This window comes from Sander lucioperca, chromosome 22, assembly GCF_008315115.2.
Source record: "Sander lucioperca isolate FBNREF2018 chromosome 22, SLUC_FBN_1.2, whole genome shotgun sequence".
Classification (NCBI taxonomy): Eukaryota; Metazoa; Chordata; class Actinopteri; order Perciformes; family Percidae; genus Sander; species Sander lucioperca.
In genome coordinates, this window is record NC_050194.1 from 24,313,237 (window position 1) to 24,330,069 (window position 16,833).

General features: G+C 41.1%; 1 protein-coding gene across 4 annotated transcripts in view; it reads right to left on the minus strand.

Moving 5' to 3' along the window:
• Positions 1-16,833, minus strand: part of LOC116061376 (corticotropin-releasing factor receptor 1-like) — an 89,302-nt gene that overhangs the window by 17,472 nt on the left and 54,997 nt on the right. For all 4 annotated transcript variants that reach the window (XR_004896386.1, XM_035997664.1, XM_031315544.2 and 1 more), the window contains 4 exons: positions 13,120-13,240; positions 11,695-11,848; positions 8,714-8,774; positions 6,546-6,618 (listed from right to left, as the gene is read on the minus strand). Coding sequence is in view for 3 of the 4 variants with exons in the window: in XM_035997664.1 (XP_035853557.1) it covers positions 6,546-6,618; positions 8,714-8,774; positions 11,695-11,848; positions 13,120-13,240 (409 nt within the window). In the remaining variant the exon portion in view is untranslated. The remainder of the gene's footprint in view (positions 1-6,545; positions 6,619-8,713; positions 8,775-11,694; positions 11,849-13,119; positions 13,241-16,833) is intronic.

Sequence of the window (16,833 nt, forward strand, 5' to 3'; positions counted from 1 at the left end):
GTAGAGGAATTACCGTATAGTACAGGAGAAGCGCGCAGGCAGTTTCGTCTCACATTAGCTGTTTAAGTTTAATTACTAATGTTAACTATCATTTTAGTGATCAATAATTAACCTGTGTCTATGTTATCTCCTTACATATACCTACGCTCTCCGTCTCTGCTAGATTGGGAATGATTGAGATTTCTCTTGGCACAGCTACCAGAAGACTTCCAACTTTCAGACAGGTTGCTCACGTCACATCTACGTTTTCAAGCTCAGTTGGAGGCTGCTCAGTAACGCTCAGCCATCACCGGAAAAGTGCTTCTAACGGCCTTCACTGGTCTCCGTCCAGAGCAACGGGATCTGTTGGTCCACTCTTATATACTGTCTATGGTAACATCAGACAATCTGCTTCCTGTTTACACCGGCACGCACATGCCCAGTGTGTGTGAATGGTCATGTGATGTGTGTTGTCAGACGTGTTAATATGGACGGAGATTAGTTCTGCTACTGGAGCTAAAACTCTTATGTGGACGGAGATTGTTTTTTGTATCAACACGCCACTTAAAAAATGAAAATGTAGTAGTGTAGATGTGGACTTAATCTGTGAAATAACATTTTTTATTTTTAATCAATAGTCTGAATCAACATAATAACTAAAGCTTTAAAAGTACACCATGAGTTCCTGCATGGTTTCAGCGCAATTTCATTTTTGTCTCAAATGGTAGGCATCTCTCCTTGATCCGCTAGCTGCCTGCCCCCTGAACACACTGTGAAAAAGCCCGGTCTCAGGAGACAGCCCGGTCTCAGGAGACAGCCCGGTCTCAGGAGACAACACAGGGGTCGTAAACGTCAAACAAACAGTAGGGGCACAGGCTGGGCACCAAAATACAACAAACCATGTTCCAGCCAATCACCGACAAGATGGTTGGGGGAGGGGGTGGGGGTCAGTGACAGTAATGGCACTTTTCCATTACATGGTACCTGCTCGACTCGACTCTACTCACCTTTTTTGGTTTTCCATACATACGAATACGAAAAAAAGTCCCTGGTACCTGCTAACAGGTACTTTTTTTAGTACCTCCTCAGTCGAGGTTCCAAGCAAGCTGAGCCGATACCAAAAGGTGACGTGAAAGCGACAGACGGGGGTGTCCTGAACAAACCCGCCATTTTTAAATAGTTTAGCCAGCTGTGTTTTTTGCTGCCTCCAGCTTCATTTGAAACAAAATGTGTCTTCTGGCAACAACAACACCTTCCACGTTCTGTGTGTGTGTCATGGCAGTTTACTGCGGCGCCGCTCTGACGAGCAGCCACGCTGACGAGCAGCCACGCTGAGGCGGTACTAAAATCTGCGATGGAAAATGGACGCACAGTGAGGCGAGTTGAGTCGAGGCGAGTCGAGCAGGTACCATGTAACGGAAAAACGCCATTAGTCAGTTAGTCATGACAGTTACAGAAACATGGGGGGAGGGGCGAGCTTGCTCTGTTTTGTTTGGTATTTACTTGGAACGTCAACAGAAGTGAAGTCATGCAGAAACTCATAGTGCACCTTTAAAATAAATGCAGAGGAGTAAAAATGACAATATTTTCCCTCTGAAATGTAGCAGAGTAGAAGCACAAGTACCTCAAAATTGTACACAACTTGAGTAAATGTACTTTCCACCACTGGGCCAAGGACAGCATTTTAGAAGCGCTGCCAGGAGGGAGTTACTGTAGTGCAGACGAGAGATGACTAAATCTTGTACAAGGAGCCGGCCTGAGTCCCTAGACAATCTCCAAAATCTGCAGGATCATTCAACATAAGCCAGGCTGGAGGGCTGAGTGTCTGAGGCCCACAGACTGTTAGCAGAACGAGGAGGAGTCACATCAACACATCTCTGCTCTGCTCTGAATGCTGACGGAGAGTCCTGCAGGTGTTATATTGCAGTAATTTAAAGTTTAGCGGCCGAATGTGGAGCTGGATGCAGATGAGAGTGACAGCCACAGGCGTCGGAGTCATTATGTGGGGGTGGGACTTTTTGAAATTATTAGTTTAGACCCCCCACTTTTAACATGTTTTTGTCGAAAAAAAAACAAGAAGATAGGGCTGCTCAATTTATGGAAAAAACATAATCACGATTATGTTGGTCAATATTAAAGTCATGATTATTTAACATCCCATTTTAATTTGTTTTCTTTCATTAAGAACACAAGACAAAATAAGAGTTTACTTGCAAAACGTAATGTGCAAAATAATAGTTTTTCTTGATTACATTGTCTTTGTGATCGTAAGAAGCCGAAATCCTAATTAGAATTGATTATAATTATAATTAAATAATTAAAATCGCTGATCTTTTCACTCTGCCTTTTTTTCAGAGCTCTGTGTCAGTGCTTCATTATCAAAACCATTCTGCCTGCTTATTAAAAGATTGCCCAAATCAAAGAAACTCCAAACCAAATTTTCAATGCTACCTTTCACCACGCACGCACGCACGCACGCACGCACGCATCCTACCGTGGTTTTAGAGACAGAGAGGAGAAGATGGTGGAAGGTTCAATGTTTCTGTAAGATATTAATAACTAGGGGTGTATCGATACTGCAATATATTGTTGTCATTTTTTTGTTTTGTTTTTTAAGATGATTTTTTGGGCATTTCCTCCTTTAATCACCAGGACAGCATGAAAGGGGAGAGAGAGGGGCAAGACATGCAGGAACTCTGCTACAGGTCAGATTCGAACCCTGGGCCTCTGCGTCGAGGAATAAAACCTAGTGATGCACCGATGTGAAAATTGTGGCCGATACCAATAACCGATGTCGATATCTCTGTATAGAAAACAAATTTTTGATAATCAAATAAAGAACTATTTTCCAAAACGCATTTGTTTTTTACTTTTGTGATTTATTTTCCGAAATGACTGATATTGGGCACCTTTACCTAACCAGCGTTGCTACTTCATTGCTTCTCGAGCTGGCGGTAAACACATAAACGAGGAAAACTTGAACATAAATTAACCAGCCGAAGAAGAAGAGATTTTCAACGGGATTACGGACAACAGTTAGAGGACAATAACAGATGCCCCAGCCACGTTTAAGTCCAAAGTCTGGACCCATAGTTGCTCTACAGCTCTGTGATTTTAATTTACAGACTGAAAAACTTGTGCTGGAGAATTTGGCTGTTTTCTAACAGTTTGGACTTGCAGTGAATAAAGAGAGAAAACCTGCACTTAACCTTTTCACGGCATTTCATAGTTCGACCGATATCGTGATGTATCATTATAGGATTGTCTAGCAATATATTAATTACCGCAGAAATGCTGTATTGTGATATTATTGGTATTGTGAGCCATGTGTCGTGTATCGTATCATGACGTACCCTGTGATTCCGACCCCAATAATAACTTAGGCTACTCGGACTCTGTTTTGTCACTTTCTGACCCGCCCAGAGCCCATGAGATTTTCCATTAAGCTGAACCCACCCCCACAGCAGTGCTATTTATATGAGTGTAAAAATGTGTGTGTGAACAAAGTCACCGGGATAACGTCGGCCTCGGGTCCTGGTGATTCTTAGGAGCAGTAGAAATGACTGGATACTGAATGGATGAATAGTTTAATAGAGAATGCAGAGAGGCACTCTGACTACAGTTGTCCTCTCCTTTTCACTAAACATTAAAGGTCCAGTGTGTAACGTGTTTAAATGTTCATTATCAGAATCTGTGTTGCCCGTTCACAAACTTGTCCTTTTTCATGAATATTTACCACCACCATCAATTCCAAGTATTCCTTTTGGCTTGAAATTTTACATTTGCGTTCGCATGAACTGGGGTAGACGCTCCATATTCATGCTCCATCTTGAAATACGTTAGCCGGTAAGGGACATACAGGATATACTGCTCCGCCTTTCACGTTTTCTCTGTCACATGATAAACTCACAGCTGCTGCTAACGCTGCTAACGGGTATTGTAGCTTCCCGGCCCCGGCAAGTTTGAAGAAGGAAACATGGAGGACCACGCGTATTCAAAATCCAAATTTCAGGAACAGGACTCTTCTTCCTCGCCCAGAAAAAGAAAAAGGAGATTGAAAAGAGCAAGAGACCGGCTTTTTGAAGCGTGAAGGCTACCGTAGCTGTAATACGTACTTTGAACTGCGTGGTGTGAGAGAGTTGATTGCGATATATGATCTCAATGCTAGATGGGAGAAATCCCTACACATTAGACCTTAGCAGAATTTGCAATTTCATGCATGAAGAGATCCTCAAGTTTAGATAAACAATGAGTGGTTAATATTAAAAAAGGCTCTGATTTAGTCATTGAATCAATTTCTGTACTTTTAGCTTTTTAATATCTCTAAATATGTGATATGGAACCAACTACTTCCTCTGGGTGACATTACAAAATGTACCCATCTTTTTCAAGCAAGATAAAAGTATTAAACCACCTGTTAAAAGGCACCAGAATACAGGAAATGACATCTACTCTTTTAAAACATTCATTAAAGTGGGCTGGAACGATCTGGAACGGCGTTCTGGCACCTTTGATTAATAAGTAAATCAATCTGATTGGCAGTTTCATACATCAGTGTTTCCTGTTTGTTTAAAATAACGCCAAATATCCATTCCAGTGTTTCCCCTATTCACCGCTGTGAGTCCATGAACAAGGCAACTGTCTGTGGTGAGTTCATATGTCTGTAATAAAAAGGAGGACAGTCACTTACTAGACTCGCATTGCCAGACCTTCCTCCACAGCGCTGCGGAGGAAGGTCTGGCTAGTCCACACAGCATTCTGGGATGGGAGAAAAACGTGCTCTGGTTTATTGGCATTTCTTTAAACCAATCACAATCATCTTGGGTGGCGCTAAGTGCCGGACAGAGCCACGGTGCCTCTGCTAAATAGTCTCGGGAAGGAACTGATTTCATATACTGCTTTAGTAAAAAAAATTTTACCTGGCTGACGATGGGAGCAGCAGGACGCAAAAAACCAAAGTTACTGTTGCACTAGTCTCGACATCTTGCCGTGCCAACCTTGCAATAAAGGTTTCCTAAATGCCATGTATATACATGTGATGTCAGCGTACTAATTGACTGTGGGTTTTGTGTAAATTTGGACTTTTATACGTTTATTCCACTTTGTTTAAACGAAGAAGAGAGGCCTCGTTCACCTGTTTGGAGCTTGCTGGTGAATGTGACGCCTTGCTGGAAACACCGTGACTCTGTTTGTGGATCTACTGATCACTGTGGATTACTTTTTTTCGTGTCATTGGATTACGGCAAAATACGGATCTTTTTTTCTCAACGTGTCTTAACGTTTTATAATGAGTTTGGAGAGGCATCTCAACAGACTGTAGGTCCAACATTGATTGTTTACTGTTACATTTTTGTTGAATTTAAGTGTCGGGGCATTCCGCCACCGTCTGTCTATTGCAAGACAGCCGTGCCGCGATTGGATTTCATAAGGGCGAATTGTTAAATTGTTACAATGTAATTTAAAATCTGCTTTAAAAATAAACATATATGTTTTGGAATAAAATGTTCAGCTTCGGCAGCTATGTGCTAAATATACGACTGAGGAAGCCTAGTGACGAGTCCATAGCAACCCGTGTTGAAGTTTCCCAGGGTCCTTTGCTGAATGGTCTCAATGTTTTATTGTTTTAATTCATATGAATACTAGTTTACTAGAGGAGTAAATTAGTATTTGAAGTAATGCAGTAATGCATGAAGTGTGCATTTAGTTTCCATGCTTATTGTGTTTCCACAACAATGTTAGTGAGTAAATCTACTGAAATGGCCACCACACCATAACAGAGGAGTGTAATGTGTAAGATGAGGATGCAGAGGTTTAGTCATGTACGTCATGGCTGTAAAAAATCAAATGGTATCTGTATATATTTGTTAAGCGCAAGCTAGCACATAAGGGGAGGGTCATGCTTCTTTTTCAAATCATTTTGGAGGATCGTAGAAAAATTATTACTGGCGAGGGGAGGGTCAAGTCTTTTTAGCCTAAAGGCCCCAAAACTCCTCTGGTGGCCCCTTAAATAAATGACGAACAGTCCCTAAGAAACTTTAAACTTAAAATGTCCCCCCCTCTGGATCTTAGGATTCCCCCACCTGCCAGATCCCACTTTAAGCCCTGTGTGGGATGACCCCTAGACCACTCGTTTAGACTATTAAGATTGTCCCACCCACATTTTCATTTGCTTCCTACGCCCATGGTGACAACACACAGATCCACCTGATGAAATAATGAAATGAAGGAATGGAAAACATCCCCTCAGGGTATGGAAATAACCCGATGTCAGAGATAAATCGTGGTAGGTACAAACAGGACTGGACATATTCTTGGATTCCATTCTTGTTTTCCAAAAGGATTCCCATATTTCTTACTGTACAAAGTGCCAGGCAGCAGAGATTTAAACGTTATGCTCGACAGGTAAAGGGTTAGAACTTGTCATTTATCATTTCTAACATGAAGAATGTGTTGCGGTTTTCAACATTTCACGCCCGGCAGGCATTCAAAAGACATAATAAAGACTAATTGTATCAGCGATTGATGTAAAATGCTGCTACTGCAAGAGAAAAAACACAGACTCTTACCACTAAGACAAGAATCATGGGACCTTGGTAGATGTAGTCCGTGTAAACACCAGCTCGCTTCCCAAACCAGCACCTGAAATCAAACCAGAAATCATGCTTACTTCTTACAGGAAGTACTTATAGTGTCACTCATCCTTCTCTCTGAGTTCAGCAATTTGTGCTCAGATGTTTAGACACGTTTTTCAGTCAATCATTTTCTCAAAATATATATTATAAGAACATTCATAATAATTCTGGCTAGAGGTGAGAAATTCTTAAAAATATAGTACACATTTAAAACATTTAAACTCAAACCCATTTAGATACCAAACTGTACCAATGTATTTCCCTTTATAATTGAGTCATAAAAAGCTAATTTTCTCGAAATTAAAACATCTGCCAGTGTAATGAGGCTATTTCAAATAAAAATGATTCTGGAAATTAGTGTCTTCGTCTCGAAACAAGAAGGTATTATAAGGCAGGTTTCTGCACCGGGAAGCAAGAAAAAAAGGAAGCTTATTTTAGATAATACTCACTGACATATTAAATAAGATATAAATATAACATAGTTGAAATATCTTCCTGTACTGGTTGATTTATTCACTTGGAAGTACATTATCGGATAAGGCTGGTGGTGTTCTGTATTATTCATTTTGTCAACAAATTCTACAAAAAGACCAAAATACACGTCTAAACACTTTCTGACGTCTTTGGTTCCTACTGAAGACATACATCTTTAAACATTGGTCACAAATTATAGTTTAATTTAAAAAAAGGCTCAGTAATTTCCTAAAACAGCTACTCACTGTAGTTTTTAGCATTTAACGTTACTAAAACACGGCTATATAGTGTATTTGTTGGGAAATATTTTCAGTGGCGGATTAATCCATATTAGGTGCTCTAGTGATATATGTGGCAGCAGGCCGGTGTGTGTAAGATTGGGTCATAATAAACTACAGTGGGGCGCCCGGATAGCGGATAGCAGTTTTACTGCCACATCTTGCCCAATGGGAGACCTGCTAACATTTTAACTGGCCACACTATAGTATAGGTATAGTACGTGGTACTAAGGTCATCAATATGCAAAAACATAAGACATTTATTTCACATTTGAATAAATTTGGTCGTAATAGCCCAAATTTGGGGGCCTCTAGCACATTCTAATGCCACTATTCCATCATAAACACTGATCCTAATTATTGCATATTTGAATGAGTTTTCCGCCCTATATTCTTTTGTATATATTTTTATTATATATTATTTTATTATTGACTATATTTTATTTTATTTTATTTTATAGAGTCTATCAATCAACTAATGCAACCTGAGTAACGTACACACTTATGGTGTGCGTTCAAATCACCTGAGACCTGTTGTAAGTGCGGTGGACGGAGGGCCCCACACTTACAGGGAGGGCACTACGCCCTTGATAAAAGGAATTAAGTGTATTTTTTTGGCAAAACGTGCATGCTTCACACATCTTCAACCCAGAAGCACAGAAGATCTAAACAGTCAGCACAGCTTCAAGATTAATGTCTCCAATTCAGTCTCCAACCAAAGGTCTCCCCTTCTGTTCCTGAGTTATGACGTTGCATAATAATGGGCAGGAAAAAGTTACGTTGTCATAGTGAAGTTGACCTTTGACCTTTTGGATAAAAAGTGTCATCATTTTATCCTGTTAGACATTTGGGTGACATTTCGTCATAATTAGAGTAGGAACTCTTGATCACACAAATCAGTTCATCTTTGAGTCTAAGTGGACGTTTGTGCCAAATTTGAAGAAATTCCCTCAAGGCGTTCCTGAGATATCGCGTTAACGAGAATAGGATGAACGTACGGATGGCTAAACTGCAAACATAATGCCTCTGCAATGGATGTCCCCATTTAGAGGAAAAACAATGATGCTTATACTTTAAGGACTTACATTAGATGTTTTTCAGTGCACATTAATCAAATGCTGAATCCATTTTCACCTGCCTACTAGGTGCAAAAAGAGACCACTTAATATCAATCAAGCACTAAGCACTCCCTATCCAAGTGCCAATGGCCACAGGGGTAATATTTAATTAAGAATATTGTACAATGCAAATGTGATTACAGCAGGTTATTAATAGACATTCATTTCCTCAATGTAATACGTTTTGACTTTGTCCTTGAATATCTAAGAGCAGTCACAACAAAGGACTTACTTCTCATTGTCATAGTACAGCTTCCCAATCGCCCATGCCACAATTATAGGGAATGGAATACCTGAGAGAGGGAAAAAAAGAAAAAAAAAGATAAATGAAAGATTCTTCTTTCATCTTTCTCTGTTATTCAGATTACAAAATATCACTCCAGGGATTTCACGCTGCAATATGAAATCCCAGTCTTTTTCTTTTTCACCAGCGCCTGCCAAGCTCTGTCAAAACCTATTGTTGCTTGTGTGCCGTGATCCACAGATGCAAGCCAAGACATGTCACCTTCAGAACGCTTCTTTGTGAATGAATGAAAAGCTGGACTCTGGTAGATGATAATGCAGAGTGATCGTCTGATTTACTGACTTATAGGAGTACAATAGAGCAGACAAACAGCCATTATTTGACCATCAAGACATTGCCAGCCGTCACGTCACACATATAGGTCTCATGTCTGTGGAAGCTTTCCACTTCATTAGCAATATACTGTCATCAGTGCAATGTTAGACCTCAGGAAAATCGACTCACACAAGCTGCAGATTACTTGAAAAATGTAATTTGTCTCGTTGTCGTCTCTTGTCCATAACCCTCTCTGTTTTAATAATGTGTTGGCTCCTGGAGCCTGAGTTAAAGCGAAGCGAAGCAAATAAAATTTGATCTTATTTATGTTTTCACGGCTGCCCTGAAATGTGCTGCCATCTCCCCTTTCACACGGAGGCTTCACGCTGCCCGGGGGGAAATGTAATCCACATGGCACAATACACCTAATCTCAGCCGCACATAGTTTAGTTTGACGGTGTGAAACGAGGTGTTAGTAAACTCCACACCAATACGTTTCCCAGCTGTCACGCCAAAACCTGGTATCTCCATCAAGTCAAATGCTCCCATTGTTGGGTAAATTTGTGTCAATTTGTTCTATAGAAGCAAAGTTTACCCAAGGAGGTAAAGGGTAACTTAACTTCAACCTGGACCTGGATGTTTTTGTGTCTAAGTGACTGATGGGAACAACAATCATTGACATTGTTCCAGTATTAAGAAAGATCGCTGCAGTCGGCAGTCAGCAAATCAAGCTATAATATAAGTTAATTTGGCAATTGTCCAGCTTCTATTTACGTTCACAAAAGTGCTTGTTTTGCCAATGACAAGCCCAGATTAATATTCTAAGTGTCTGACAACATTATGGAAAGGATTTCTAAGAAGGTCAACCTTTCTGTTAAAGAGTAAGATCCTTTTTTTAAAACATAAAAACATCCGCAAACTTGCGTTTGCTAACGCCACCAGACCCCATGTAAATTAACAGTAATCTTAGCATCGTAAAATACACTTCATTCAAAGTCGACAGAAATAAAATAAAATGATGAAAAGCCGTTTTGGGTCATCTTTCCACTTTTCCAACCATCACAACTCTAGTTTTGGTTGAAATAAACACATAGTTTACCGATTTACATGTGAAAATATGTTGGCTCTATACACGCTAAAAGTTTTGTTTTTTTAAATGGAGTCTGGTAGAGCCTGGAGACAGTTAGCTTAGCTTAGAATAAAGACTGGAAGCAAGTGGAAACAAGCTAGTCTGGCATATAGCTCCCCCATAAAAACAAAATGCTGTCCCTTTTACATTTCTGTTTGTGTACGGATTAAACAAACAAGATATAACATGATAATTATTGAGCTTTAGAGGTGTTGGTAGGAGCAAAGTTAGCCATTTCCCCCCTGTATTCAGTCCTAATGCTAAGCTAAGCCACATTTTCCAGGCTCAGGTCCACGCTTAACGCATGAGACAGAGTGATATCAGTCTTATTTAACTCTCAGCAAGATAGCATATAAGTGCATTTTGCATAATGTCAAGCTATTCTTTCAAAAGGGATAGTTTGGATTTTTTGAAGTGGGGTTGTACTGTTTGCATGCCCCCAGGAAGTGCACTGCTCTTTGAATCAAATTGAACATACTGAATGATGTAATTGCAACTCCCAGCCTGTCACGTGATGCCCTCTGGCCCAAAAAGACTTTTCCGCATAGACTTATATGGCGAAAAAGACATTGCAAATCAGTGGATACATTTTTTTGACCGTCACAACTATCAGAATTTTGATCCATTCGGTTTGATTACATTTGAAAAGTCTAGAAGAGCCGCACTATTTAATCATTTAATCCCCTTTCGGTGTATCCAGTTCTTATAATACATCCATGGTTGTGTGAGCTACTTCTCCAGAGTCAGTGTGTTAGCTACAGTAGATGGCGGTCGGCACGCCCCCAGTTTGGAGAAGCAGGCAGGAGTACCAACACGGAAGCTAAGCAATGTCCTGCTGTGGACGGGGGCAGCAGCTAGACACATTTTAGACCCCTAAAAACATCTTTGTCAGTTTAAGTGTACGCTATATTTAGAGTATTTTCAGCGCTTTCCCTTGCTGTCAGACAGCCCTTTACGACAGGGAACTGAAGCCGTTATCTCTGCTCTCTTCAAAGCCACCAGACTCCTTTGACAAAAACAGTCATTTTACCTCGCAGAACACGGGAGTTGCTGCTCTATCACTGCCTCCATCGGTTAGTTTGTTTATTGTAATGAGGTATTACACTCTCTCTCTCCCCCCCCCCTCTCTCCAACCGGTTGCGGTAGATGGCCGCCCACCAAAAGCCAGGTTTTGTTCAAGGTTTCTGCCTGTTAAAAGGAAGTTTTTCCTCACCGCTGTTGCACCAAATGCTTGCTCTTGGGGGGAGTTGTTGGGTCTCTGTAAATTATGGAGTGGTTTATACCTACTTTATCTGTAAAATGTCCTGCGATAATAATAATGAAAGGAGTGTGGTGGCTTTGAAGGGAGCAGAGATAACGGATTCAGTTCCCCTTTAAACTTGAACTGATGCTGTACATTTCTTAGCTTTCATCTACTGTAGCTAATACACTATGGATGAGTATCTCATACAGCCCCACTTCACAACATCCCCTCAAGGATTGCATGATGTGGTGATGCTAATTGTGTAGCAGTAAGTGTACATACACCAGCCGATGCAGATGAACATCCACTTGCGCAGCTTGTCGGTGGAGTAGGTGAGGACGATGGCGGTGTGCAGGTAGCAGCCCTCGCCAAACATCCAGAAGAAGTTGGTGGAGTGGAAATAGTTGAAGGAGGCGGTGACGAGACGGCACCAAACCTGCAAAATGAATTCTTCCCTTAAACATTTTACAGTTTCTTAAACAAAAAAAACAATATTTCATCTTACTGCCAAACATAAAAATGTTCTTTAAGTTACATTATCATCGTTTTCAGTAAGGAATTTATTCCCAGCGTTTTTCCTGGCTCAGAATGGCCCATTGGGGGGGGGGACACATATGAAGCGGGGATCTGGGCGTCCTCCCCCAGGAAGTTTTGAGAGTCAAAGACTTCATTTCCTGCATTCTGATACATTTTTAGGCACAAATATATGGTGATAACGTCTTTCTTTATGTCAAGAAAACTACAAAATTCTGTAACTTTTTCCCACGGAGCACATTTTGCTCCTGAATTGAAATTTTACGGTTTCTCGCTGTGCCGCCGATCCACAGACCAGCAGGGTCACCGGGAGAGTCCGTTACAGTCCGACTCTGCAAACGGAGATCCCATTAGCACTTCACAGCGGAGCGTCCAGATCTAGTAAAATCTGTGTCAGCCGCATGTGTAGGCGATATAGCAGCTGTGGATAACAGGAGGCTGGCTGCTAAAAATCAGACGTTTTGGCAATCGTGCTTTTCCTTTGGCGCTGGCTAAAACCTCTCTGCGGGAGCGCCAAAACTTTGTCTATGCAGGAATTACCCTGATTCCTTGTTGGGTTGTCAAAGGAAGCTCCATTTGAGATTTAAGAGTTTTACTGTAAGGCTAGAAACTCTTTTTCATGACTCACATATTTGCCAAATCTTTGTTATACCAGTTTTATTTCCCAGCAACATAAGGGGGATAACTTAAAAGGAACTGAACACCTTTGATAGATTTTGGATCCGTCCAATAGAGTTAACAGACTTGGAGAATGCAGGATGAGGAGTATTCAAACTCTTCTGGTGGCTCACAGCGACCCAAGGCCTCACTGAATAAACATTAAACTAAACTAGTAACTGTGTGAAGGAGTGGGGAGGGGGGGGGGCGGTGCGCAGTCACGGAAGGCTTGGGGGGAGACAGAAACTACGCACTATAGCTTTAACTTAAAGTGCTCATATTATGCTTTTTGGCTTTTCCCCTTTCCTTTATTATTATAAAACAGAGACCTGAACACAGGGTGAAAAGAGGAGCTGCAGCAATGTGCAGTACAACAAAAATATGGTGTTTTTTGAAAATTAAACCATGTAAACCTATTCTGGTACAACCTCTAAATACAATTATGAACCTGAAAATGAGCATAATATGAGCACTTTAAAACAAAGGTGCGTCTTGTTGGTTTGAAGCGATACGTACCCCGTTGCTTTCATGCACCTCGGGACTCATGGTCATCTGGACGATAAACCAGGTGGCGTTCCTCAGGATAAAGGCGGTGATCAGGTTCCAGTGGATGATGTTTCTCAGGCAGCGGATGCTCCTGTGCGACCAACAGAGGAGAATAAATAAACTCTATAATCTCAGATATTTATGCTTCGTTTTCGAACATTTCTCCTGCATTGCTAATAAAAAGAACTTAATTTCATACTGAGAAGAAAGACGAAAGATGTAAAAGGAAATGTGAACACACTGATGGGCAATATCTGATTTTTGTAGTGTATTTTAAACAAACATTAAACTCACATTGAAATAAAACATACTGTAAACTTACTGGAGATAAACTAATAGTTAAATATTTTAGGAAGTAGAATTACTCACTATCTTGCAGAGAGTTTAACAAGTTAATTGCTACCACTCTCATGTTCGTGAGCCAAGTATTCAGCTAGATAAAGATAAAGACTGGAAGCAGAGGGAAACAGCTGGCCTGGCACACAAAACCACACTTTGTCCTTTTACATTTCTGTTTGTGTACAGAAATTTAAAAGGACATGTATACAGACTTGGTTGGCATTACGGGGAAAAGTAATTTCCATTGATGCCGTGGGGGAAAACAAACCATATGAACTGAGTGTAGACCTTGTTAGCAGTTAATCTTTAAAGTGCTCACATTATGCTTATTTTCAGGTTCATAGTATTTAGAGGTTGTACCAGAATAGGTTTACATGGTTTAATTTTCAAAAAACACCATATTTATGTTGTACTGCACATTGCTGCAGCTCCTCTTTTCACCCTGTGTGTTGAGCTCTCTGTTTTAGCTACAGAGTGAGACATCTCACTTCTGTTCCATCTTTGTTGGGAGTCGCACATGTGCAGTACCTAGGTAAGGACTACTAGCCAGTCAGAAGCAGAGTATGAGGGCGTGCCCTGACAGTACCTAGGTAAGGACTACTAGCCAGTCAGAAGCAGAGTATGAGGGCGTGCCCTGACAGTACCTAGGTAAGGACTACTAGCCAGTCAGAGCTAAAGGAAAGGGAAAAAGCTAAAAAAGCATAATATGAGCACTTCTTTCAAATCTTTGTCATATTTACGGTTGTTTTTTTGCTTTGTACAATGCCGAAAAGTTGCTGTGTGGCGTTCTGCACTTCTAATAAATTGAAAAAAATCCTGATCTGAAGTTTGATATACTGTCGAATAGACAGACGGAGCCGGTGTTAATACCACTGACGTCGCTGCTACAAACTGTAACAGTTACACGGAATTTATTCATTTAACATGCTTAGACATACTAGTCTTTAGTATAGCTTTAATGAACGTGGGATAACAATAGACTGTTTGATGACCCTGGGATAACGTTACTGATAATACAGTCAGACTGAATCATCTAAAATTAGCTAACGGTTAACGTTAGCTGTCTCTTACCTGGAGACTCAATCAGGTAGCTAACGTTAACAAAAAATGTTGGGAAACGACACCACCTGGTCTTTTGTCCAGTCACTTATAATTTACGGACAATCCAACCCAATACAGCTCAGTTTTTTGAATGTATCTTGCTCTGTCAAGCGGTAAAAGTGCTTTTGAGTAGTCCATACTGGGTTAACGCTATGTTATCCGGTCAGAGGGAAAGGACTGTTTTCCCTCACGGCGACTCCGCCACAGGCCATGCCCCCAGCTATGACGAGTCACCGACCAAGTGTATTAAAGAGCCCTCATTTATGCTTTTTTTTGGATTTTCCCCATCTTTTAGTGTGTTATATCGTTTTGTTTTTTTTTGTGTATGTAAAAGATGTATAAAGTACAAAAAAACACATTTCACTCCTAAGGGAGCTTTCTCTCCCACAGACAGCTCTTTTTTTCAACTGCCTGAAAACGCCTCGCCCACATTCCTGTTTGAAATTCCTCCATTAGTGATGTCACTGATTAGGAAAGCCAGCCCAGTTTTTCACATGTGCTGCCCATAGGTGCTGCCTGAGCAAGCACAGCATGCTAAGCGGCTTGTATGAATTTGGTTGACCAATCACAACAGAGTGGGCCAGCTGACCAATCAGAGCAGACTGGGCTTTTCAGGAAGGCTGGGCCAAGAGCTCAGACTGCAGCAATGGGCAGTATGAGAAACATAATATGTTTTTGAACATCAAAGCATGTAAACCTATTCTAGTAGACCCCAAGAGTACAAATATGATGCTGAAAAAGAGTGTAATAGGGGCTCTTTAACATTTATAACATGTTAGTTTAGAGCTTTAGAAGTGTTGGTAGGTGTATTTTTAAACTTCGGATGGAGCCAGGCCCTATGTTAAACTCACAGACATGAGAGTTGCATCAATATGGCAGTGTTTTAATGTTCCCAGGGTCCTGCTGTATGTCCCTCAGCTCAATATATTATTTATAATCTTAATATGACACATTCAGGCAAGGCTAGTTTGTTTTTATAGCACATTTCAGCAACAAGGCAATTCAAAGTGCTTTACATAAAACATTAAAGATCAATTAAAAACATTCATTAGAGAGAATAGAATATAAAAAACAAGCTAAAATAGAATAAGACTAAAAATGCAAGAATGAAAGTTACAGTGCAGTGTAAGAAATGGAAAAGGCAGCGTCAAACAGAAAAGTCTTCAGCCTTGGTTTAAAAGAGCTGAGAGTTGCAGCGGATCTGCAGTTTTCTGAGCGTTTGTCCCAGATATATGTGGAGCATAAAAAACAGCTGAAACGCTGTTTCTCCGTGTTTAGTTCAGACTCTGGGGACAGAAAGCAGACCTGTCTCCGCCACCTGACAGGTCTGGATGCTTCATAATGTTGCAGCAGATCAGAAATAAACCGTTCAGTGCTTTATACACCAACAGCAGTAGTTTGAAATCAGCTCCCTGACAGATAGGAAGCCAGAGGAAAGACTAAAGAACCAGAGGGATGCGGGCCACATTTTTCTGTCTGAGCCCGGCCCGCGTCCGACAGAGCAGTAACCGAACCCGACCCGAGCCCGACAGGAATTAAGATATTTACGTCCGAGCCCGACCCGAGCCCGACACAGTTAAAATCTCTTTTTTTCTCATACTAATGACACATGTACGTTTGTTTGTGTGGACAGCCCGCTTTTATTAAGCAACTGTAGGAAGGCATTTGGAAATGTCAACAGATGTGCGCATCAGTGCACACGGGGCAACAAGCACACGTTAAAGGTCCCATGGCATGAACATTTCACTTTATGAGTTTTTTTAACATTAATATGAGTTCCCCCAGCCTGCCTATGGTCCCCCAGTGACTAGAAATGGTGATAGGTGTAAACCGAGCCCTGGGTATCCTGCTCTGCCTTTGAGAAAATGAAAGCTCAGATGGACCGATCTGGAATCTTCTCCTTATGACGTCATAAGGGGAAAGGTTACCTCCCCTTTCTCTGCTTTGCCCACCCAGAGAATTTGGCCCACCCATGAGAAAGAGACATCAAGGCTTTCAAACGAGCAAAGTGGCAGTTGGTCAAGGCCACACCCCCACCCTCCACCTTGCCCCCCCCTCTCTCCTCCTCAATAACATTTAAAGCTACAGACACAGAAATGGCACATCCTAAGGAAAGCTCATTGTGGGACTGGCTCTAGTGGCTGTAATTCTGCACCAAGGCTGAATTTCAGGAAAGAGACTTCAGATACAGTATTAGGGGACCACTAAGGTCTATATAAAGAGACTTCAGATACAGTATTAGGG